Genomic DNA, 26,641 nt, shown 5'->3' with positions numbered 1-26,641 from the left:
GGCAAGCCACCTCTCTGGGCCCGCGCTCCAGCACATCCACCAACGTGTCGCTCTGGGGCCCTTCCAGGCGTACGTGGCGGGAGGCGGTGCAGCCAGCGGCGCGCAGTGGCAAGCGGCGCTGACAAGTTGGCCATCATGGCGAGCGGTGGCATCCCTGACGGTCCCTTTTGCACTGTTTAGGCGACACAGACCGGCATTTAATACCCTTGTCCCCTGCCGTCAGGGTTAGGTATGATACACTGTAACAGGTAGCTGTACCTACCGCAGCACCTTTCCATTTTTACCCTTGTCTACGTTGCCACCTGTCGGTGACCCCTTGAGCATATAAAAGGAGGCCCATGCGCAACGTAGAGGGGGTTAGCTAGCTCAGAGAACACTCATGCACGGTCTCGTTAGCTGCTGGTGTGTACTGTAGCACTCCGCGCTCCCAAGCAAGAACTCAATACAAACCACAAAGCAGGAGTAGGGTTTTACGCATCCGTGCGGCCCGAACCTGGGTAAACCGCTCGTGTGCTTCGCCTCGATCCGCTCTTTGCACGATCTCCGCCCCCGCCGAACCGAAAGGGACCCGGTCCGCCGGTCCCATAGGTGCCCGTGGATCAGTACCCTGGCATCTTTGGCGCGCCAGGTAGGGGCGTCAAGGTTGTGTGAACCAGATCCGGCGTTCTCGCGAGCTAGATCCTCATCATCTTCATCGACATGCCGCCGAAGAAGAAGGTTTCGGAGGCGGCTGCTCCGTCCGTGCCGAACCCACCATCGCCGGAGCAAACGGCTGATGGGGCAGGCGCCAGCGGAAGAACGCGCGTCGACAAGAGAGCTCACGGTGCTGCCAGGTCCAAGGACAAGGCTGCGCTGCCCATCGGCGGCGTAGCCGGCTCCCACAACGACTGGGCGCACTCCAAGACCTCGGCGTCCGTACATGCACCGCGCCCATCTCAGGAGGCGCGGGACTGGCAGCGTCATGGTACTCACGGTACCATGCGTTTGCTAGACCAAGATCAAGGCCATTGAGCAGGTTGAAGCACCAAAGCGCGTCAAGGATGTACAAAGACTTGCCGGTTGCGTGGCTGCTCTCAGCAGGTTTATCTCTAGGTCTGCTGAGCGTGCCCTGCCATTTTTCAAATTATTGAAAAAGGCAGGTCCAATGAAATGGACTCCGGAAGCGGAGGCTGCGCTGCAAGACTTGAAGAGATACCTGTCCTCCCCTCCAATACTTGTCGCACCTAGGCCACAAGAGAAGTTGCTGCTGTATATAGCGGCAACCAATCAAGTGGTTAGTGCTGCGTTAGTAGCGGAGAGGGAGGCAGATGACGAGCCAGCAACCACGGCAAGCACATCCAGCGACAAGCAGGGGGCTTCCCCGACAAGCTCTGGTCCCGACAAGGATGGATCTGCGCAGATGCGCGAGGAAATACAGAAGAAGATGGTGCAGCGCCCAGTTTACTTTGTCAGTTCCCTTCTGCAGGGGGCTAGGTCAAGGTACTCTGGCGTGCAGAAGTTGCTTTTCGGCCTTCTCATGGCCTCGAGAAAGCTGCGCCATTACTTCCAAGCACATGAGATCACAGTTGTCACTCGCTTTCCGTTGAAGAGGATACTACAGAATCCAGAAGCGACAGGCAGGATTGTTGAGTGGGCACTGGAACTGTCAAGCTTTGGCCTCAAGTTTGAGAGTACTTCAACTATCCAAAGCAGAGCATTGGCAGAATTTATAGCAGAACGGACGCCAACACCAGATGAAGAAATTCCAGAAATGAGCATCCCCGTCAAGGAAGCAGGCAAAGAGTGGCTGATGTACTTTGATGGTGCCTTTTCGCTGCAAGGCACCGGCGCTGGTGTGCTGCTGGTCGCACCCACCGGATAGCACCTCAAGTACGTAGTCCAGATGCACTTTCCCAAGGAGCAAGCAACAAACAATACTGCAGAGTATGAAGGCTTGCTTGCCGGTCTCAGGATCGCGACAGACCTTGGGATCAAGAAGCTCATTGTCAGGGGTGACTCATAGCTTGTCATCCGCCAAGTGAACAAGAACTATCAGAGTCCGTTGATGGAAGCTTACGTCGACGAAGTGAGAAAGCTAGAAGAGCACTTTGACGGCCTACAAATGGAGCATGTTCCAAGAGCTCAGAACGTCATTGTCGATGACCTGTCAAAGTGCGCCGCACTTAAATTACCTGTGGAACCAGGGATCTTTGTGCTCAAGCTGACTCAGCCGTCCGTAACGCCATCAACTGGACAGAGCAAGAAGAGGAAGTTGATTTCTGGTGACTATTTGCCGGCAGAGCTTCCCGAAGCCGCCGCCAAGAAGGTCCCCAAGATCAACGCCAAGAGCGCTGAGGAGCAGTCTGCTCCGGCAAGCCCTAGGGTTTGTTCCGTTGAAGCAGAAGCTCCCGACAAGTTTTGCTCCGGCAAGCTTGCCGGGGAACGTCAAGCTCCGGCAGACTCGCAGGTTCTCGCCGTAGAAGCGGATGTTCCCGCAGCGGCAGATTTGCCTTTAGTCCTTGTTGTCGAGCCACAAGCTCCAGCATGGGCGCAGCAGATTGTCCGTTTCCTTCAGACATGAGAACTTCCCGAAGAGCAAGAAGAAGCGGAAAGAGTAGCCCGACAGTCAAGTATGTACCAGTTTGTCGACAAGACACTGTACAGAAGAAGACTCAACGGTGTGAAATTGAAGTGTATTCACCGGGAAGACGGACAAAAGCTGTTGGCAGAGATACATGGAGGCATATGTGGCCACCACATTGGCGCAAGAGCACTTGTCGGCAAAGCATTCCGGCAAGGTTTCTTTTGGCCGACAGCCCTCCAGGATGCAACTGCACAAGTAACCAAGTGTGAAGCGTGCCAGTTCCATTCCAAGCAGATACACCAACCAGCTCAAGCTCTCCAGACGATCCCTTTATCCTGGCCATTTTCGGTCTGGGGGCTCGACATCCTCGGCCCCTTTCCCCGAGCAGTCGTGGGCTTTGAGTACTTGTACGTTGCAATCGACAAGTTCACAAAGTGTCCGGAAGTGGAACCAGTGAGGAAGGTGACAGCACAGTCAGCAGTCAAGTTCTTCAGGTCGATTGTTTGCCGCTTCGGGATCCCTAACAGGATAATCACTAACAACGGTACACAATTCACGAGCCGCACCTTCATGCAGTACGTCCAAGATCTTGGCGCCAAGGTCTGCTTCGCTTCTGTTGCTCACCCGAGAAGCAACGGTCAAGCGGAGAGGGCAAATGCTGAAGTGCTGCGCGGGCTCAAGACCAGAACTTTCGACAGGCTGCACAAGTGCGGAAGAAACTGGATCGAGGAGCTGCCGGTGGTTCTTTGGTCGATCAGGACGACGCCAAATCGAGCCACTGGACAGACACCTTTCGCTCTAGTCTATGGAGCAGAGGCAGTTATCCCCACGAAACTCGTATACGGGTCACCTCGAGTGCTCGCTTATGATGAGCTTGAGCAAGAGCAGCTGCGACAAGATGACGCGCTGCTCCTTGAGGAAGACCGTCTTCAGGCTGCTGTGCGAGCTGCTCGCTACCAGCAAGCTTTGCGCCGCTACCATAGCCGCAAAGTTAACGCCAGAAGTCTCGAGGAAGGCGACCTTGTTCTTCGGCGTGTTCAGTCCGCCAAGAATTCCAACAAGTTGACGCCGAAGTGGGAAGGCCCTTACCGGGTGAAACGAGTCACTAGGCCTGGCGCTGTCCGCCTTGTGACCGAAGATGGCATTCCGGTGAGCAACTCCTGGAACATTGAGCATCTTCGTAAGTTTTACCCGTAAGGCGCGGTTGCCGGAACCTGTTTCGGCAACCACCTTTTGTACAAGTCTTGCCGCTGTTGCATGTAATCCTTTGTACAAAGCCGGGCGCAGACCCCGTGCATAAGTAAAGCTCATGTGCTCTGCACATTTTGTTGATTTCATGCTTTCTATTTTCTGGCATATATGATCTGACACTTTGTGCAGCACCTACTCCACGGTAAGCAATAACGAGCCGTAAGGCTCCATATCTTTATTTTCTCTTGTTTCTTTTTTCTCAAGGAAAGAAAGGTTCCCTCGCCCACAAGTTTGCCCGGGGGGAAGGAAGAAGATAATGGTATGGACAAGGCGTCGTTCAAGAAAGTTTCGCCTTGCCGGGAAGCAAACAACAGAAAAGCTAAGTTGCCAAAGTTTGAGCAATCAGATTTTTTAAATTTTAAGTTATTTCCTTTGAACGACCGCACTTTGTATGGAAAACCTGTGCACGGAGGAACCAACTCGTAGCTAGTTGCACCCTTATTTTGTTTCGAGTCCGCTCAACAACTTAAGTGAGCTGCAACTAGTTGCGACAAGGTTTCTTGTCGGTAGCGGCACCGCCAGCAGGCTGCTGACGTCCCGCACTCAGCGCTCGCGGCTCAGGTGCCTGCACCGACAAGTTCCCTAAAAGCGTAGGGCAAAAACATACAAAGGAAGGAATCAAGTAAAGGGAATAACATTGCAATCATTACCCAGAATAGCGTTATATTACAAAGATAGCTTGTCGCGGCTCTAATAGATTGTTTTCATAACATGGCAAACAGCGACAAGAGAAGAAGAAATGGGCGGCCTAATCTACGCGATCGCCTTCGATCCTCTTGATCCCGCTCACCTGGTCCACAATGGGTGCGATAAGGGCCTTGAGCGCCTCCAAATCAGCATCCGGCGGCAGGGGCCTGAGGACGTTGGTGAGGTTGAGGCCCGGATTGCGGAAGGCCACCTTCATCAACACTTTCTGGAGAGCTCCCGCGCAAATCTTGCGCGACTCGTCAGCCAACTGCCTTGGGATCTTCTCCCGGAGCCGCTGAAGGGCCGTCGCCACGCCCTTGAAGAACAGGACGAGCTTGGCGCTGGGTTGGAGGTTCTCGTCGGAGGGATACCCGAGATCCTCCATCCCCAGCTGCGCCAACTCCCTGTCAATGTCGTGGTGGGGGAGGTCGACGGCGTTGGTGGTGCTGGTGGCGATGGGGGGCGGAGCGCTGCTCTCTTTCGGCTTTGAGAAGATGGGGGAGCGGCGGAGATTTCTGAGATTGGAAGCAGCAACGGGCGAATGGGCGAACTACCCCTGTTTCCCCTGCTTATAAAGAGGGAGGGGGCGGACGTTCCGCATTTCCGAATAAAGTAACCACCCACGATCTCTCCCACGACGCCGCATTCAACGCGTGCCGTTCAGGGAGGGCGCGGTGGATACGGAGAGAGATACGGCGTAACCTAGGCCGCGCGTGCCCGTGCCCTGTTTTGGGCCTGGCCCAACAGTGCTCGGCACCGTGTATGGCCCAGGCCCGGGGGCTCCTGTCGGTGTACTAGGGTAGGGGTACCCTAGTATCCCGAACTTGTGCACGGGCAGTCGCAGCGTCCCGCGGCAAGGCTTGTCGGGTGACCGCCAAGGTCCTCCGTGGTTCCTTTGGAGCCATTCAAGAACAAAGTATCCAAACCAAGGCATCTCAAGACCCCGGCAAGAGGAGCTTGCGGGGAAGGCCTACCAAGGCACTTCAAGGAACTTGCCGCGGCGCGCCACGCGTCCCGGCAAGGCCCGGTGAGCGACAAGCTTCCGGATGCGACAAGACAACGACAGCGGCAAGGCGCTTGCCGTGGCAAGCCACCTCTCTGGGACCGCGCTCCAGCACATCCACCAACGTGTCGCTCTGGGGCCCTTCCAGACATACGTGGCGGGAGGCTGTGCAGCCAGCGGCGCGCGGTGGCAAGCGGCGCTGACAAGTTGGCCATCGTGGCGAGTGGTGGCGTCCCTGACGGTCCCTTTTGCACTGTTTAGGCGACACAGACGGGCATTTAATACCCTTGTCCCCTGCCGTCAGGGTTAGGTATGATACACTGTAACAGGTAGCTGTACCTACCGCATCACCTTTCCATTTTTACCCTCGTCTACGTTGCCACCTGTCGGTGACCCCTTGAGCATATAAAAGGAGGCCCATGCGCAACGTAGAGGGGGTTAGCTAGCTTAGAGAACACTCACGCTCGGTCTCGTTAGCTGCTGGTGTGTACTGTAGCACTCCGCACTCCCGAGCAAGAACTCAATACAAACCACAAAGCAGGAGTAGGGTTTTACGCGTCCGTGCGGCCCGAACCTGGGTAAACCGCTCGTGTGCTTCGCCTCGATCCGCTCTTTGCACGATCTCCGCCCCCGCCGAACCGAAAGGGACCCGGTCCGCCGGTCCCATAGGTGCCCGTGGATCAGTACCCCGGCAGCCGTGCAAAGCCTTTGATGAATCTTTGGTAATAACCTGCTAATCCCAAGAAACTTCTTATTTCTGTAACAGTCGTTGGCCTCTTCCAATCTACTACTTCCTGAATTTTTGTTGGATCTGGTGATATTCCTTCTCCTGAAATAAGGTGTCCTAGAAAAGATACCTTATTTAACCAGAAGTCACATTTCTTCAATTTTGCATATAATTTATGCTTCCTTAACGTCTGAAGAACTATTTCTAGATGTTGAGCGTGCTCTTCTTCTGTCTTTGAATAAATCAAAATATCATCAATAAATACAACCACAAACTGATCCAAAAACGGTCTGAACACACGGTTCATCAAGTCCATGAAGGCCGCGGGAGCATTTGTTAATCCAAATGGCATAACAACGTACTCATAATGACCATATCTTGTGCGGAACAATGTTTTTGGAATATCTCCATCCTTTAATTTTAGCTGATGATACCCTGACTGCAAATCTATCTTTGAAAATACTCGCGATCCTTGTAATTGATCAAACAGATCTTCAATTCTAGGTAATGGATATCGGTTCTTAATAGTTACCTTGTTTAGCTCCCGATATTCCACACAAAGTCGCCAACTCCCGTCCTTCTTTTTCACAAACAACACCGGAGCGCCCCATGGTGACATGCTAGGTCTAATGAATTGTTTTTCCTCTAGCTCCTTAATCTGCTTCTTTAATTCTCTTAGTTCGGCGGGTGACATTCTGTACGGACTCTTTGAGATAGGAGCCGTACCAGGAGTCAAATTTATACTGAACTCAATTTCTTGATCCGGTGGTAATCCAGGTAAGTCACTTGGAAAAACATTAGGAAAATTTCTAACGACTGGTATTTCTTTGATATCTTTCTCTTTCACTTCTAAATTCATGCTAAAAGAGCAGTCAAAATTTTTATGCCTTGCTTGATAAATGATTTTACGCTGACCAGGTACATGAATTATCACCCGTTTTCTCCGACAATCTATGTTTGCTTGGTTCTTAGCTAGCCAATCCATGCCCAGTATAATATCAAAATCATGCATATCTAGTACTATTAAATCAACCAAAAATTCTTGCCCTTTTATTACTATAGGATATGCAACACAAATGTTCTTGGCTATTACTTCTGTCATCGGGGATTCCACATATATCCTTTTCCTCAAAGGGGTACTTTCTAATCCATGACTAGTGATAAATTTTGAGGATATAAATGAATGTGTAGCACCCGTATCAAATAAAGTGAATGCATTGTGTGAGCATACTTGAAGTGTACCTGTTATCACGTTGTTGTCCTCTTCTGCATCATGCTGAGTTAAATGATTCACCTTTGCACGTGAGTTTGCTTGCTTCTTTCCAGGATAACTATTCATGCGTTGTGAGGGTCCACTAGAGCTAGTAGGGGGTGCAGGTAAATAAAGTGGAGCTTGAGGTGCAGGTAAAAACTTAGGAGTGATGGGTTTTGGTACAATCTGATTCGGTGAGTTGCGGCATTGGCCGATCATGTGTCCCTCCTTGCCACACCCGAAGCACTTTCCTCGACGATATTCACACTGAAAAGCTGTGTGATTTCCGTGACAAATAACACAATTATTACCTCTGGGCTGTGGTATCGGGCGGTTGTTTGGACGCCAATTATGTTGCATTTTTCTCTGTATATTCCCTTGATTTCCATGATCAACCTTGACCTTCTTTCGTTGTTGCTCCACTTCCTCTTGCTCTTCCACATATGCTTATTCTACAGTTAATGCCTTGTTATCAACATCTCGAAAGGATTTGAGTTCGAATACCTCTACTCGTGCTTTAATTGGTTGACGAAGTCCGTGCGCGAAACGTCTAGCCTTAGCTTCATCGTCCTGGGCATAGACAGAAGCATAACGAGCAAGTCTAGAAAATTCTATTTCATACTCAGCGACTGACTTCTGATCCTGCTTTAACTATAGAAATGCTAACTCCATTTTTCTTTGAACACTTTCCGGAAAATATTTCCTATAAAACTCTTCTTTAAATGACTTCCATGTGAAGACATGATCCTGAGGATACTTCTTTTTATGCACGGACCACCAATGAAACGCCCCACCTTGCAACATAAATGTGGCTAACGTGACTTTCTCTTCATCAGGACAGTGCATGGCATCGAATTTTTTCTCTATTTCTGTTAGCCAATCCTCAGCTTCCAACGGGTTTGCACTACCAAGAAAAGAAGGTGGCCTAAGTCGTTGAAACTCGCGTAGTCCACCCTGTTTTTCTCCATCAGATAATTCCTTCCCTTTAGCTGATTGCTGCACCAGATGTTCCAGAATTTCAGTTTGCCTCATTTGAGTTTGTTCCTGTTGACGTAATATGCTTAAGAGCAACTCATTTGGAAGTGATTGCTCGGTTACAGCTGCTAGCGCATCTCTGCTACCACTGGTTTGTGATGCAGAAAAATCTCCATTATTACCAGCCATCTACGCATGTAAAAAAAATTAATTATATTAGATCACACACCATTTTATACTAAGTCCATATGATTACTAGGGAATGGTAGTAGTACAACCAAAATTACACATCCGAGCTGCTAGATGTGTTGCTGCCAACGACTATTCCTATCCTTTCATGCATCAACTACTGACAACTGTGCTAGTGTTGTCACAAAGGCTAGTTCTAGCTAGTCATATACCTACACAAAAGTCTACTACCATCCACTGGTTACACCCATCACCATCGGTACTACTATCCATACCATTATTTTATTTAAGGCTAGCAACTAGTACTCCTGTCCTATATCTAAGCACCACTGTTTGCCTCACTCTCCTGCGCCAGAAGCTTGTCACGCAGGCTCCTGTTCTCCGCCCTTAGCTCCATAAGCTGACTCTCTTGCTTGTTTGTCATCTCCTCCAGCATATCACGCTCTTGCTTCAATTTCTTGTTCTTGTGCTCCCCCAGCTTGAGCCAACGATCCCTGTCTTCTATCTCCAGTTTAAAATCATGCTTGATTTCATAAACACAATCATTATGCTCCTGCTCCAGCCTTTCCAATTCCTCCCGCCTGCAAGCTTCATGGTACCGATGGAGTTGCGCCATCTCCATGCGATGCTGCTGCTCCCTCTGTACCAGTGATAGTACCACCTCCCAGTACTCATACATGTGCAGATCCACCAAGGAAAAGTTCAGAAAATGATGAAGAAACTTCAGCGCCTCACGTGCCGCAATATTGCTTGCATCTGCAGCATCTTCACCATACCCATAAATTACTTTGTAAGAGTTCTCATCATCTTGATTGAGCTGCACATGCACCGCGCCTTGGTACCCTACACCGTCAGTACGATCAACCGCAGAGATCACCGGTGGGTCTAACTCGAAGTGCTCAGTTACAACCTCAAGGATTTTGACAAAGTTGAGATGGAAGATGACTGGCTCATCCATCCCTGTTTTCAATACATGGATCAGTTTTAAAGAAACAAACTTGACAAAATTGCTAACTAAGTAAACAAAATAAAACATTCAACCGATAAGTCGTTCCTACCTTACGCACCTATACTACCCCTTAATTAATCCCACATTGGTGTGTATTTATCAAGTTATTATTATTATAAACCTGGCTCTGATGCCATTTAAATTGTCACGCCCCAAAACATAGCAGTGACAATTGCCACATGCTTATAAATTCAATTCAAATTTATAAGCATGTTAGGCCATCAGGTTAACAAAGGTAGTACACTGGGAACATTTTTATTCATTATCATAGAAACGACTACAAGTGTTCTTGCTAGTACATGCATGCAAGTTTCTTTATTTCATCCCCTCCTGTAGTACTACTTCTACTGTTCACCATCATTTCCATTGCTTATCTCTGCAAAAATAAATAAGATAGCAAGAATGAGTATGATAACATACTCAGCAAGCACACATGTAGCAGGGAAAATATGTGACACCAGAAGCAAGTATATGGATTAGCCGTAAGAAAAGAAGAGAAACAAGAATGGTAGAAAAATAAAGATGTGCTTAGGAATAATAATTTTAGCATCACACATGACCGCAAGCTTCCCAACCCGGGAGTCACAGGGGTGAAATTTCACGCTTTTACACTCTTAAGAGGGGTACTCCGATGTCAACAGTCTCAACTGGAACCACACAGGCTCTAGTTAAGCAAGATTCTTTTACCCGCTAAGACCCGACTACCCGACCTTACTAGTGTCGATCGCTCCTACGGATCCATCATCGACACGCTTCCGAACGGGTGTCGTTCTTGGCGGAGAATCTCGACAGTCCCATACCTGTACTGTGACCGGTACAGTATTTTTGCCGTCGTGATGCCTTAGTGTTAGATTTTTTCATTAGGACTGGAACATTAGAAGAGGAATATTATCTCAAAAGATCACCAATATATCATCTCTAGCTTCTGCACAAGATTAGCTAGTCTTGCATGTGCTATCCTTAGCATAACGAGTGTACCGGTCCAACAAGTAGAAGTGAGGCATCCTTAGTCAGAACAAGACATGTGGTACAAGATAGAAAGAAAGAAAAGACAAAATAATCTAGAGGAGTTCTTGGGAGATAGGACGCATGCATCTTTCACAACTAGCATGCAGATCCAAACCACCATGCGTACTGTATAAGGACACACTAGCTGATGTGAAAGAATTAACAACAAGAATAGTGCTACAGACTAGCTATATAGAGAAGTACTAGCAACAGCGGCATGGCATGAGTAAAGAAAGAGAAGGAGCAGGACATCTAGGGAAGCTAGATGGAACGCATGCTTACCTTCTCCTGATTCTCTAGACACAGCAGCAAGATTTCTAACGCCTGCTCTGCACCAGCAGCTACGGCTCTACTACTACTACCTCTAGTGAAGAGAGACAATGGTTGTGGTGTGAGGTCCAGCTACCCGGCCCTTGGCCCTTTATATAGGCGTGCAACCGTGCAAGGGACAGCAATGCATGCGGTGATTTAAAATATCTACCACCCATCCGGGCTCTTCTACACATATCTTTATTTTAATTCCCACTAAGTAAAATTGATCTAATTGACACGTATGTCTGACAACAGGAATAGATAAGCTTGCTGGCCTATACCTGAGTCAGCAGCATAATCATTTCCATTTACTAAACATTTTATTTACAGTTGCCTCCTCGACCCTTCCTACAGCCAGCTACTTGTTGAGCAAAATATCTGGTCTAACTCTTCTCACAAATTAAGGAAAAAAAAGTCTGCCTAGACCAGTACGTGTACATGCATTTGGGTTCTAAGCAACTACTACTAATTCTCAAAAAGTGGCATCCATCATATATATTATTAGTGCAAGCTATCAATCCATCCGATAATCTCTATAATTGGCTTAAAATATTACTACTATACTACTTTGCATAATCTAATTTTCACGGGCGTTACAAAACATCCTTTTGCGCTTTCCAAAAACCTTGTGGGCTTTCCCCTTTGGCCCAAATAAAGTGTTCTCGTACCCAAACATTTCGGGAAACATCCGGAACCCCTTCCGGTGATTTCCGGAACCCTTCCGGTGACCAAACACTATTATCCCATATATCAAACTTTGTCTCCGGACCACTCCGGAGTTCCTCGTCATGTCCGTGATCTCATTCCAGACTCCGAACAACATTCGGTCACCAACATACATAACTCACATAGTACTATATCGTCAACGAACGTTAAGCGTGCGGACCCTACGGGTTTGAGAACTATGTAGACATGACCGAGACACCTCTCTGGTCAATAACCAATAGCGGGACCTGGATGCCCATATTGGCTCCTACATATTCTACGAAGATCTTTATCGGTCAGACCGCATAACAATATACGTTGTTCCCTTTGTCATCGGTATGTTACTTGCCCGAGATTCGATCGTCGGTATCCAATACCTAGTTCAATCTCGTTACCGACAAGTCTCTTTACTCGTTCCGTAATACATCATCTCACAACTAACATATTAGTTGCAATGCTTGCAAGGCTTATGTGATGTGCATTACCGAGAGGGCCCAGAGATACCTCTCCGACAATCGGAGTGACAAATCCTAATCTCGAAATACGCCAACCCAACATCCACCTTTGGAGACACCTGTAGAGCACCTTTATAATCACCCATTTACGTTGTGACGTTTGGTAGCACACAAAGTGTTCCTCCGGCAAACGGGAGTTGCATAATCTCATAGTCATAGGAACATGTATAAGTCATGAAGAAAGCAATAGCAACATACTAAACGATCGGGTGCTAAGCTAATGGAATGGGTCATGTCAATCAGATCATTCAACTAATGATGTGACCTCGTTAATCAAATAACAACTCTTTGTTCATGGTTAGGAAACATAACCATCTTTGATTAACGAGCTAGTCAAGTAGAGGCATACTAGTGACATTCTGTTTGTCTATGTATTCACACATGTATTATGTTTCCGGTTAATACAATTCTAGCATGAATAATAAACATTTATCATGATATAAGGAAATAAATAATAACTTTATTATTGCCTCTAGGGCATATTTCCTTCACTATGTTTGTCAATCTCTAATAAAATTTTCTTACTTATACTTTTCCTTATGTGGTGCTACCACCTACCATAGGATTAGTATATAATATTATTGATTTATTTCTTTCCTTTTATTTATTTCCTTTCTCTTTTTCTTTCTTTCTTATTTCTTTTCTTTATTTGCAACATGAAAGTAAAGAAAGCAAAAACTCAAAATAAACTTTATTATATAACTTGCACACGATTACAATGATAGATCACTAAGCAAACTCTCAAATAAGGAAGGATCGAACTAAACTTTATTTCATCTAAAGCAAAAATATCGAACTAAGATAAATAAAAGCAAAAAGATAGTGGGGTGATACGATACCGGCGCACCTCCCCCAAGCTTGGCGGAAGCCAAGGGGAGTGCCCATACTCGATAGTTAGTTCTCCTTGGTGGTGAAGAAGATGGTGGTGGTGATGAAGAAGAGGCATTGTCCTCAGATTTTCATGGCAGTGGTCCACCATCATAAGAGGAAGAGTGAGTCTCACGGGTCCTGCAACTAGCAGCCAAACTCATACCTTTAAACCTCGCCTCATATTCAAAGACTTGGTTCTAGAGGTCATAGATCTGGCTTTGGAGGAAGTTGATTTGTTCGTTGAAGGTGAAGACGATGTCCTTCATGGGCTTGCCATCCACCTTGAGATCACGGGAGAGGTCCGTGATCATGAGGTGATTGGCATGGAGTCCACGCTCCACCATCCCCTTGCACCAGAAGACATCTTGCTCCAAAACTTCAAGCCTAGCCTCCACGGTTCCCGTCCCCTTGGGGCAGGGCACATCGCGAAGGTGGAGCACCCTCTCATGCATCTCAATGACCTGAGGGTGTTGCACCACCTCCCACAAATACGGGTTGATGACGTTCTTGAAGAACTTGTCCTTGGAGGAGTTTGAAGCAGCCATGGTAGATGGGATCTGACAGAAAACAACAAGGAAAAAGAGAACAGAGGATTTTCTCCATGATATGGTGGTTAACAGGTTCGGGAAGTATATTTAGATTTTTTATCTTGGAGGACAAGTACATGGAAGAAACACGGAGTACGGAAGGTGTCCCAGGTGGGCACAACCCACCTGGGCGCGCCAGGCCTGGCGTGCCCTGGTGTCTTGTGCCCACCAGGGGACGCTTCCTGGGAGTTTCTTTATTTCCAAAATTCTAAAATATTCCAAAACTGATAAAAAATATTTTTGCAGATTTTTTGGAGTCTGTTTACTTACCGTATCACATACCTCCTTATTTTTCACGATTCTGGAGTGTTCCGAAAGGACTCTTTTATGTGTTCTTCTGGTGTCAAAGTTTGGATAATATTACTTTCAACATTAATAGGCGTACCTGAGATATAATGCTTCGCTATTAAGAACAACCGATGCCTTATGTGTATTGGATCCGCTCTTCTGTTAGCATGAACACATGAATGAGATTCTTCTTATTCTTCCTAAATAGAACCCCCCACCCTCACCTTTCTTAGGACTATCAAGCCTTCTCGAATTAGGTCTATGGTAGAAGCTTTGAACATAGACCCGGATACAAATCTTTCACTCACTAAAAAGTGAAAACCTGTGACTATATTCATTGCCCATTGACAACCTTCGGGTTAGTACCTTCGTAAATATTTATTTTGATGGCACCGGACCGGTAAACCTCCTTGATGACATATGGGCCTTCCCATTTCTAGAGGAGCTTCCCTGCAAAAAATCTAAAACAAGAGTTGTACAAAAGAACATATTCTCTGACTTTAAACTCATGCTTTTGGATCCTTTTGTCATGCCATCTTTTAACTTTTTCTTTAAATAACTTTGCATTTTCATAAGCTTGGGTTCTCCATTCATCTAATGAGCTAATATCAAATAACCTCTTTTCACCAGCAGTTGAAATCATAGTTGAGTTCTTTGACTGCCCAAAAAGCTTTATGTTCTAACTCAAGAGGCAAATGGCAAGCTTTTCCATAAACCATTTTATAAGGAGACATACCCATAGGATTTTTATATGTCGTTCTATAAGCCCAAAGTGCATCATCTAATTTCTTAGACCAATTCTTCCTGGACCTATTGACAGTCTTTTGCAGAATTAATTTTATTTCTCTATTGCTAAGTTCAACTTGACCACTAGATTGAGGATGATAGGGTGATGCAATTCTATGGTTAACATCATACTACCTGGCAAGCATTTTACAGAAAACACCATGAATAAAGTGTGAACCACCACTAGTCATTAAATATCTAGGGGCACCAAACCTTGGGAAAATAACTTCCTTAAGCATTTTAATAGAGGTGTTGTGATAAGCACTACTGGTTGGAATAGCTTCTACCCATTTAGTAACATAATCAACAGCAACCAAAATATGTGTATACCCATTAGAGGAAGGAAAAGGTCCCATGTAATCAAATCCCCAAACATCAAATGGTTCAACAGCAAGTGAATAATTCATAGGAATTTCTTGACGCTTACCGATATTACCTATTCTTTGACATTCATCACAAGATGAGACAAAATTACAGGCATCCTTGAAGAGAGTAGGACAATAAAATCCAGATTGCAATACCTTGTGAGCAGTTCTATCTCCAGCATAATGCCCTCCATAAGCCTCGGAGTGACATTTCCGTAGGATTTGTCACTGTTCATGCTCAGGTACACAACGTCTAATAATACCATCCACTCCTTCTTTATAAAGATGTGGGTCATCCCAAAAGTAATGTCTTAAATCATAGAAGATTTTTTTCTTTTGTTGGTATGTAAAGCTAGGTGATAAATATTTAGCAACAATGTAGTTAGCATAGTCAGCATACCAAGGAGTACCATTAGCAATATTTATTGCAGCTAACTGCTCATCAGGAAAACTATCATCAATAGGTAGTGGGTCATCAAGCACATTTTCAAGCCTAGAAGAGTTATTAGCTATGGGGTTCTCAGCTCCTTTTCTATCAATGATATGTAAATCAAATTCTTGTAACAAGAGAACCCAACGAATAAGTCTAGGTTTAGCATCTTTCTTTTCCATAAGATATTTAATAGCAGCATGGTCTGTGTGAACAGTTACTTTTGAATCAACAATATAAGGTCTAAATTTATCACAAGCAAACACAACTGCTAAGAATTCTTTTTCAGTAGTAGCATAATTTCTTTGAGCACTGTCTAGAGTTTTACTAGTTTAATGAATAACATTCAATTTCTTATCAACTCTTTGTCCTAGAACAACACCAACAACATAATCACTAGCATCACACATAATTTCAAAAGGCAAGTTCCAATTAGGTGGTTGAACAATAGGTGCAGTAATTAAGGCTTTCTTGAGTGTTTTAAAGGCTTCAAGACAATCATCATCAAAAATAATGGGCATATCCTTTTGCAAGAGATTAGTAAGAGGCCTAGAAATTTTAGAGAAGTCTTTGATAAATCTCCTATAGAAACCAGCATGACCTAGGAAACTATGAATACCTTTGATGTCCTTAGGACATGGCATTTTCTCAATTGCATCAACCTTAGCTTGGTCCACTTCAATACCTCTTTCAGAAATTTTATGACCCAAGACAATGCCTTCATTAACCATAAAATGGCACTTCTCCCAATTCAAGACAAGATTTATTTGTTCACATCTCTGCAAATCTCGATCAAGATTGCTTAAACAATCATCAAAAGACTTCCCATAAACAGAGAAGTCATACATGGAAACCTCAACAATCTTTTCACAAAAGTCAGAGAATATAGCCATCATGCATCTTTGAAAGGTAGCAGGTGCATTACATAAACCAAAAGGCATACGTCTATAAGCATAGGTTCCAAAAGGACAAGTAAAAGTGGTCTTTTCTTGATCAGGTTGAGAAACAGGTATTTGTGAAAAGTCAGAATATCCATCAAGGAAGCAAAAGTGTGTGTGCTTAGATAATCTTTCAAGCATTTGATCAATAAAAGGCAAAGGGTAATGATCTTTTCTAGTTGCTTTATTTAATTTTCTAAAATCAATTACCATTCTATAGCCTGTAACAATTCTTTGTGGAATAAGTTCATTCTTATCATTAGGAACAACAGTAATACCTCCTTTCTTAGGAACACAATCACTACAAAAAAAGACACATCCGTGACATTTCGGGCCGAACGAATTTTTTCTGTCATACTTATGACACTTCTATGACGATAATTGTGACAAAACCCGGTATCATCATAGATGTGGTGGGCTCCTACTTCCATGACAAAAAATCATGACAAAAAATGGGCTTTTCATCCTGGGCAGGCCGGAGACGCAGCTGATGACATTCTTTGGGCCTTCCATGACGGAGAAAACCATGGTAGAAGCGAGGGCGGGGAAAAAATCAGGGGAGTTCCCAGTTACGGTGGGTGGTCGGGGGCCGAGCGATGCACGTTTCTCTCATACGTACACGTGTGTGTGCGAGGCATTGCGCTCTAGCTGAACCCGAGCGAGGCATTGGGCTCTAACTGAACCCGAGCGATTGCAGTGCAGGCTACGTGTTACTGAACCCGAGCGATCGATCGATGGCTGTTAACTGAACCCGATCGAGTGATTCCTTCACTACTGCTGCTAACCGAAGCCGATCGATGCTGCCTCTGCATGAACAGTGAGCGTTGTTGGGGGGTTTGGATGAATAGTTCCCGGTGGGGGTTGGATGAACAGGAACCCCTGGTAGTAGAGGCCATTGCCGCTGGATGAACAGTACCCTGATCGAGTCGGTGGATGAACATGACCCCGTGGAGGGCTGGATGAACAGGACCCCCGTGGAGGGCTGGTCGAATAGTAGCCAGTGGAGGGCTGGATGAATAGTAGCCCGTGAGTGGTTGAACAGGACCCCGTGGAGAGGGCTGGTTGAACAGTAGCCGGTGGAGGCTGAATGAACAGGAGCCCGTGGATGAACAATCGCAGGTGGAGGCTGGAGGAGGTCGACGGTGGATGAACAGTAGCCCGTGGAGGCTGGAGGAGGTCGACAGTGGAGATCAACAGTATCCCGTGGAGTCCCGTTTTGCGGTACGCCACACCCTCCCGATGAACAGGACCCCCATTTCGACCGTAGCGCTCCAACACTAGTTTTTTTCCTCCGTTTTGCGGTATGCCACACCCCTCCCGATCAACAGGACCCCGTTTCGACCGTAGGAGGTCCGTTTCCTCTGTTTTGCGGTACGCCAGACCCGTCTTGATGAACAGGATCCCGTTTCCACCGTGGCCGGTCGAACACAAGGCCGTTTCCTTCGTTCTACGGTACGCCAGGCCTCGTTTCCATTGGCTGTTCCGTCCAAGCCGGTTGGCTCCCGATGAACAACACGCGTTCCGTTGCCTCCCGATGAACACGATGCATTCGTTGCCTCCCCATGAACACGAAGACGACATAGTTTCTCCGTTTCGACCCAGCCACAACCATGTACACGAGCCCTGGCCGTATGTATGCGTGAGTAGGCATTCGAGACCCCGCCCGTATGTACGTACGTGGCCGTATTTACTTTCTTGCACCCTGGACGCTGTACGTATGTGTACATGCTACGTGCACGCCTCTACTACCATAGGTGCGCGCCTCTACTACCACACGTGCGCGTCTCTACATCGACTAGTATAAACGTACACATTCGCGACCAGAATGACAACGCTACGTATGCTTCGACCGGGTGGGTCCCGACTGTCAGGCACTTCCTTACATGTGAAGATGTAGCTGGCGGGTCCCAGCAGTCAGGGGGGCGAATCATTTTTTTGCCTGTAATATGGACGCACTTCCTTGCGTGCGAAGATGTAGCTGGTGGGTCCCAATAGTCAGGGGAAACTTTTTTTTTTTCACGAAATACGGTGGCCCGTCCGGTGGGTCCCTGCTGTCAGGTGGAGGAATCATTATTTTCCATGAAATAAGGAGGCACTTCCTTGCTGCGGCCATGGACCCAGCTGTCAGCCTCTCCACGTACAGTACTCTTCTGATGGAAGTCGTTCCTTGACCACATGGACCACGCCGCGGCGAGAGCACCAGGGCGGTGGACGACGGTGAGGCCTAGGAAGGGGACGACGCGGAGCTGGGGAAGACGCGGCAGTGGATGCCCACGCAGAGAGGAGTACGAGGGTTCACTCATTCGGCTGCGGTGTGAGGCTGCCGTCGCCGCAGGGCCTGGCCAGCGGTGGGAGTAGTAGGGGGCGGCGAGGCCTCCGCGGCATCATAGCTAGCCACGAGAAGCAGGAGCACACGACATGACCAACGCTGGTTTGGCAGCTGGAGCAACAAGACCAGAGGTTGAAGAAGCACTACCACCGTTGGATGGACATCGTACGGTCACTGGAGCTAGAATCGTTCATATTGACTAAGTTGACAAAGCCCTCCGTCCCCGTCAACTTAGTAGGCCCACAAGTCAGCCTCTCACTATGGTGGGTCCCAGCTAGCAGGGGGTATTCATTTTTTGTGCGTAATAAGGAGGCACTTCCTTGCGTGCGAAGATATAGCTGGTGGGTCGGACCTGTCAGTGGGGGGAACGTTTTTTCACGAAATACAGAGGCCTTCCAGTGGGTCCCAGCTGTCAGGTGGAGGAATCATTATTTTGCGCGTAATAAGGAGGCATTTCCTTGCGTGCGGCCGTGGACCCAGCTGTCAGCCTCTGCACGCACAGTCTACTTCCAATGGATGTCCTTCGTTGACTACTCCGTGCCGAGCGCATCCAAGGTGGTGGACAACGGCGAGGCCCCGGAAAACAACGAGCCGGAGATGGGAAGACGCGGGAGTAGAGTCGCAGACAAAGAGGGGTACGAGGGTTAACTGGTTCTAGTGCGGTGTGGTTCGACAGTCGGTGGAGAAGAACAGGAGGTGTGGAGGGATGGCCTGGCCAACGGTGGGGTAGCGCTTCACAGCGAAGCGTGCTAAGCAGAGCTGCTAGCAGTAGGAGGCAGGAGCAGGTGGTCCCGGCAGCGCTGGAGGAAGAAGACGAGAGATTGAAGATGGATGCCGGTCGTTGGATGTAAATCCAACGGCTAACGATGTCAGAATCATTTGTTGACTAAGTTTACAACGATTTGCGTTGGCTTCGACCTATTGGCCCACATTTCAGCCTCCAAAAATGTGGCACGTATTCAACCCATTTTTTCAGAATTTACAGTCAATTTGATCACTTTTTTAGAATTACAATCGATTTGCTGGGCTGGGTGAACAAATAATGTAGCGTCCTTGCGACCCATTTATTTTTCTCCTAAAAAATTACAGGCCATTTGCACTTTCTCAAAATACACGATTTTGCTGGGCTGATTCTAATTATAATGTTGGGTTGGGCGCAACAATGTTATCAAAAAATAAACAGGCGCTAAGCATTTTGTTATAAATATATTTAAATAATAAGTGATTTATTATTACATTGGTCCTTAAATCTTACCAAGCTTTTGTACACAATCACCAGGATTTTCGTTGCCAAAAAAATCTAGTATTTTATTATTAAGAAATTATTTTTATAAGTTAATAAGATGTGGGATATTGTTTTCTTACGTATGTAAGTATCTGTTAAATATATGATGACAATAACAATAATATATAATAACATATAAAATAATTTAAATATATATAATATAGTTAGAAGGGAAACAAAAGTTGGACCAGGCGTTCCTATTCTTATATATAAAAATAGAACAGACCTCTGCGTTTTCTTCAAAAAATACATAAACTGGGCTGCCGATGTTTCAGGAAAAATAAAACCTCTGGTGGGAGGTCCATAGGCCGGTCGATACATGACGGCCCTCAAAAAATACAAACTGGCATGTTGTTGGCTGCATATGTTAAAAAACAAAGCCTAGACGGGGCAACCCAAAACCCAGCGGATACTTGCTGCCCCAGTGATAATAAATGATACTTCCCGCCAGCTCCACAACTTTGTTGTGAATTTATCTCCTACGTTGAAGCACCTAAAAAATGTAACTATGTTGACAAACCCGTGGGCCCCAACGTCAGTCTAGCATTAGGAGGAAGTTTTTTTCGATGAGGCACTTGCTTGCGTACGACCATAGACCTGGTGGGTCCCGACTGTCCGCCTCTCCACGTACAGTCCTCTCCAGATTCCTCTCATTTGTTCAGCATGTTCACAATGGCAGACAGCGGCGCCGTGGCAGCGCACAAAGGCGCATGAGGTGATCAGACCACCCGACGCAGTGCCTTATTTGTAACGAAAGTACTGAACTAGCCTGCTATCTCTCGAGCATGCGTTGGTTTTCCCTTGAAGTGGAAAGGGTGATGCAGCAAAGTAGCGTAAGTATTTCCCTCAGTTTTTCAGAACCAAGGTATCAATCCAGTAGGAGACTACACGCAAATCGCCTAGTACCTGCACAAACAATCAAGAACCTTGCAACCAACGCGATAAAGGGGTTGTCAATCCCTTCACGGCGACTTGCAAAAGTGAGATTTGATAAAGATAATAAGATAAATATTTTTGGTATTTTTGTTGTATAGATTGGAAAGTAAAGATTGCAAAATAAACGGTGACAAAAATAGCTAGTTGACTGGTGAAAGTGCAACTATCCCATGGTGGTTTTGGTAATTCATAACAACATATAGCTCATTGAGCTAATGCTATTCCAAGATGATTATTTCAGGAAAGCTCAATGATTGGCATGGCATGGATGTGAAAGTGGAACCCTCAAAATGCTAAGGACAAAGAATTGGCTCAAGCTCAAAAGATCAAGACTCTTCATTTTATATTTTAGTGATCCAAGATCACATTGAGTCTTTAGGAAAAGCCAATACTATCAAGGAGGGATGAGGTGTTGCTTAATGAGCCTCTTGCTTTATGTGCTTGGTGATATGCTCCAAAATCCTCAACCACTTTTCCATAGCCACAAATGACTTAAACCCTAAGCCAAACTCGGTCATACCGATTCTTTCAATCCGGCGCCACCGAGTTTCACTTGTCATTTGCCACTGCCAAACCCTAGCAATTCGGTCCTACCGATAAGGATCTCGGTCTCACCGAGATGGGATTGCAAACTCTCTGTTTCCCTTTCGTAACTTTTCGGTCTCACCGAAAGAGCGAATCGGTCCCACCGAGATTGCAATGTAAACTCTCTGTTTCCTTTTTGTAACATTTCGGTCTCACCGAAAGAGCAAATCGGTCCCACCGAAGTTTACCTAACCAACTCTCTGGTTAGCTTATTACCAAAATCGGTCTCACCGAGTTTGTGTAATCGGTCTCACCGAGATTATGTTATGCCCAAACCCTAACAGAATCAGTCCTACCGAGTTGCATGTCAGTCCCACCGAAATTCCTAACGGTCACTAGGTTTACTATTTCGGTCAGACCGAGTTTTCTGATTTGGTCCCACCGAGATTGGTAGATTGTGTGTAACGGTTGGATTTTGTGTGGAGGCTATAAATACCCCTCCACCTCCTCTTCACTCGTGGAGAGAGCAATCAGAACACATACACCATTCCAACTCATATGTTCTGAGAAAGAACCACCTACTCATGTGTTGAGACCAAGATATTCCATTCCAACCATATGAATCTTGATCTCTAGCCTTCCCCAAGTTGCTTTCCACTCAAATCTTCTTTCCACCAGATCCAAATCCTATGAGAGAGAGTTGAGTGTTGGGGAGACTATCATTTGAAGCACAAGAGCAAGGAGTTCATCATCAACACACCATTTGTCTTCTTGGAGAGTGGTGTCTCCTAGATTGGCTAGGTGTCACTTGGGAGCCTCCGACAAGATTGTGGAGTTGAACCAAGGAGTTTGTAAGGGCAAGGAGATCGCCTACTTCGTGAAGATCTACCGCTAGTGAGGCAAGTCCTTCGTGGGCGATGGCCATGGTGGGATAGACAAGGTTGCTTCTTCGTGGACCCTTCGTGGGTTGAGCCCTCCGTGGACTCGCGCGACCGTTACCCTTCGTGGGTTGAAGTCTCCATCAACATGGATGTAGGATAGCACCACCTATCCGAACCACGGGAAAACATCCATGTCTCCAATAGCGTTTGAATTCTCCAAACCCTTCCCTTTATATTCTTGTAAGTTGCATGCTTTACTTTCCGCTGCCAATATACTCTTTGCATGCTTGCTTGAATCGTGTGATGATTGCTTGACTTGTCCTAAGATAGCTAAAATCTGCCAAGAACTAAAATTGGGAAAAGGTTAAGTTTTTATTTGGTCAAGTAGTCTAATCACCCCCCTCTAGACATACTTTTGATCCTACAAGTGGTATCAGAGCTTTGGTCTCCATTTGCCTTGATCTCCATAGCCTTTGGTGATCATAGCCTTGGTTTCACAACCTAGGAGAGTATGGCGTCTAGCGAGGGAAATTACCACCGTAGAGGTCCTTACTTTGATGGCACTAATTTTGCTAGTTGGAAGCATAAAATGAAAATGCATATTCTTGGACATAACCCCACCGTATGGGCTATTGTTTGTGTTGGTTTGCAAGGTGACTTCTTTGATGAGAGAGAACCAAACCGTGAAGCTACCGCAGATGAGTTGAAGATGTTGCAATACAATGCTCAAGCTTGTGATATTCTCTTCAATGGATTGTGCCCCGAAGAATTCAACAAAATCAGCCATCTTGAGAATGCAAAGGAAATTTGGGACACTTTGATTGATATGCACGAAGGTACCGACTCCGTCAAGGAATCCAAGTTGGATGTGCTCCAAAGTCAACTTGACAAGTTCAAGATAAAGGATGGTGAAGGTGTCGCTGAAATGTACTCTAGGCTTGCTCTCATCACAAATGAGATTGCCAGCTTAGGAAGTGAAGAGATGACCGATAGATTCATCATCAAGAAGATCCTAAGAGCCTTGGATGGAAAATATGATACCGTGTGCACATTGATTCAAATGATGCCCAATTACAAAGATCTCAAGCCAACAGAGGTGATTGGAAGAATTGTTGCTCATGAGATGTCACTTAAGGATAAAGAGGAACTTCACAACAAATCAAGTGGTGCCTACAAAGCCTCATGTGAAGCCCCTACATCATCAAGTGAGAAGCAAAACTTCAATGAAGAATTGAGCTTAATGGTGAAGAACTTCAACAAATTCTACAAGAGTAGAAGCAAAGATAGAAGCTTCAAGTCAAGGTCCTACAATGACAAAAGATCCTCTAGTCGAGAGCGAAACTGCTACAATTGTGGAAGACCCGGACACTATTCCAATGAGTGTACGGCTCCCTACAAGAGAAGAGAAGATTCTCCAAAAAGAAGAAGCAAAGAATCACCACCAAGAGAGAGAAGGAGTAGAGATGATCGTTATGAACGAAGATACTCACGGAGAAGCAAGGATTCAGAAAGGAAGGAAAAATCATCAAGGAGCTACACAAAACGAAGACACCAAGCTCATGTTGGTGAATGGGTATCCGGCTCCGACTCCGACAGCCACTCCGAGAGAAGTTATCACTCCGACTCCGAAGATACTCAAGATGAAGGTGTTGCCGGTCTAGCACTTGTGTCAACCAACTCCTATGACATATTTGACTCACCAAATGAAGGAATTGGAAGATGCTTCATGGCCAAAGGTCCTAAGGTAACACATCCCGAGTATGTTGATTTTAATAGTGATGAAGATGACTTGTTAGGTGATGATGATTTGCTTGTTGACAACTCTAGTGATGAGTACTATGGTGAAACATCAATTAATCATGCTAAAACGAATGACAATGATAAGGAGAAGATTGAGGCTCTAACTAAATAACTAAACACTCTTAAGTTAGCTCATGAAACTATCTTCGAAGATCATCGAGAACTTTTAAGAGCTCATGAGAAGTTACGCTTTGAAAAGCTCAATCTTGAGCAAGAGCATGAGTTCTTAAAAGCAATCAATGATGATCTCCGCAAGAAAAGTTCTTCTCACATTGCCAAGCGTTTACTTTTATCCACTTACATGCCTCAAGTCAAGTCTAGTAACAAGAACAAGAAAGATTCTTACTCTAGTAGTAACAATGATCATGCTAAATCCAATATTGTTGCCTCTAGTAGTTCTCTTGATTCCACTAATGATTCTCTTAGCCAAGTTACACTTGAGCAAGAAAATAGCTTATTGAAGGGAATTATAGACAAAGGAGTGTACAAAAGCCTTGCCGGGAGTAAGCAATTCGAGGAAATTGTGCGCAAGCAAGGAATGCACCGGAAGAATCAAGGTGTTGGTTTTGAACGAAAGTTCAATGCCAATGGAGTTGAGTGGGAAGAAGATCAATACCCCAAGACAAAGTTTGTTCCTCAACAAGAGAAGTATGACACTTCCTTCAAGGGGACACAAGCTCAAGATGATCTTCCACCACAAGACTACAAGCAAAAAGGCAAGGACAAGCTTCAAGAGGAGATTGATGCATTTGAAGAAGCTCCTAAGACCTTAGTCAAGTGGATTCCCAAGACTACTTCAAGTTCCACTTCATCAAGTACGACTACAACTCCAAGGATTCCCATCAAGATGGTGTGGATCCAAAAGAAGAAGAACTAGAGAGTTCTTGAGGGTGACTCCGCCAACATACTTCACTCTTATCATTTTGGCAAGAACGAGTGCAATCAACTTCCACATCTTGCACTAGTTCAAGGAGTCACAAACCCTCGTGTTGGTAAGACAAGGGACAAGGTAACCTAAAGTTTTCATGGACATCATCTTGTGTGTGCATCACTCTATGTCTATGGATATCCTTGTTTGTTCCTTGTGGGACTAACCCATGTAGGTATTGAAAGTGCAATTCACTCATATGGATAGCTCCAAGTGATCTACATCAACGTTGAGCATCCACGTCTTCGACATCTACATGAAGTCATCATCGACAAAACCCAAGGTTAGTTCATCCCTCTTAGGGGGGATATCACATCTAGGGGGAGCTTTACTCTAAAAACTTGAGCTAAAGCAACTCTAAAGATGTGAATACAACAATGCTTTATGTAAAAGTGGTAACCCCACTTGAGCTTAAACGATGAGTATGACCTACGATCAAGTGTTCTCACTTGACTCCTAAGTCAATATACTCATATATAGATGACCTAGTCATCGCAAATTGCTTGATAGATGTTAGAATTGGTTGTGCATGCTTTGCCACATATTTCATTTGCCATCTTATTGTGTGAGCATGTTGATTGCATATTTTACTCATTCGAGGACATCCACTTGTTGTTTTGATTGTTTGGCTTTATCTTCTTTCGCCAAGTGGATGGACAAGAATGCCTAAGAACCTCCTCTAGCTATCTATGCTTTTCTCGTCTCAAACTCTATTCATGTCGCATCACAAAATTTGATCAAGTCAGATTCGAACCACTCTGTGTGAGGAGCGCTCGGAGTCCCCGATTCGTCATAGACTTAAACTTCCAAAACCTCTTTATGAATCTCGGTCTGACCGATACCCCACTTTCGGTCCTACCGAGATCATTAAGTTGATCTAGGTTTTCGATCTCGGTGCAACCGATTTGAACCTTTCGGTCACACTGAGTTGCAATAACTGTATACAATTTTGCATCTCGGTGCCACCGAGTTGTTCCACTCGGTCACACCGACAGGGTCGGGCTATATATAGTGATGGGCAAAATTTTGGAAATTTCTCTGAAACCTCTTCGCCCGCGCATAGCTCGCTCTGCCTCCTGGGTCTCCGGATCGTCCTCCTCGTCGCCAGCCGCCTCCAGTCGCTGGTCTCCGTGCCATCAACGGGAATTCTACCCCGCCGTTGCCGCCGTAGCGAGTCTCCGCCGAACTAGGGTATGGACTCGATCTTTGTGCTATTCTCCAATCCGATTCCTAGCACATTGTGATCATCATGATTCTTGCCACGTTTGATAAACTCCTATCCAGTCAATGAACTCGTAGATTAGGTTTAATTCGAAAATTTTAGGGTTAGGTTTCCGCCGAAACCATCTCAGACCCACCGAGTTGAAAAACTCGGTCCCACCGATTTGGCTTATGCCATTGCACAAGTGAGACTCGGTCTGACCGAGAATTACTTATCGGTGTGACCGATTTTGGAACTCTGTGAAACCCTAGCAGTCTCAGTGCCACCGAACTGTG

General features: G+C 45.9%; 1 protein-coding gene across 2 annotated transcripts; it reads right to left on the bottom strand.

Annotated features, from left to right (window-relative positions):
- Positions 1 to 8,825: 8,825 nt before the first annotated feature.
- On the bottom strand, positions 8,826 to 11,081 carry LOC125539920. Of its 2 annotated transcripts, none has more exons than XM_048703454.1 (2): positions 10,947 to 11,081; positions 8,826 to 9,607 (listed from the first exon to the last, which is right to left on the bottom strand). In XM_048703454.1, exon 2 carries the CDS (start codon positions 9,603 to 9,605, stop codon positions 8,967 to 8,969), a length of 639 nt encoding a protein of 212 aa, XP_048559411.1. In that variant the 5' UTR covers positions 9,606 to 9,607; positions 10,947 to 11,081; the 3' UTR covers positions 8,826 to 8,966. The 2 variants fall into 2 exon arrangements, 1 of the variants encoding a protein (XP_048559411.1); XR_007297111.1 differs by lacking the exon at positions 8,826 to 9,607 and adding an exon at positions 9,896 to 10,032 and having other exon boundaries at positions 10,947 to 11,061.
- Positions 11,082 to 26,641: the final 15,560 nt, after the last annotated feature.

This window comes from Triticum urartu, chromosome 2, assembly GCF_003073215.2.
Source record: "Triticum urartu cultivar G1812 chromosome 2, Tu2.1, whole genome shotgun sequence".
NCBI lineage: Eukaryota > Viridiplantae > Streptophyta > Magnoliopsida > Poales > Poaceae > Triticum > Triticum urartu.
This window is presented reverse-complemented; position numbering and strand designations above follow the sequence as displayed.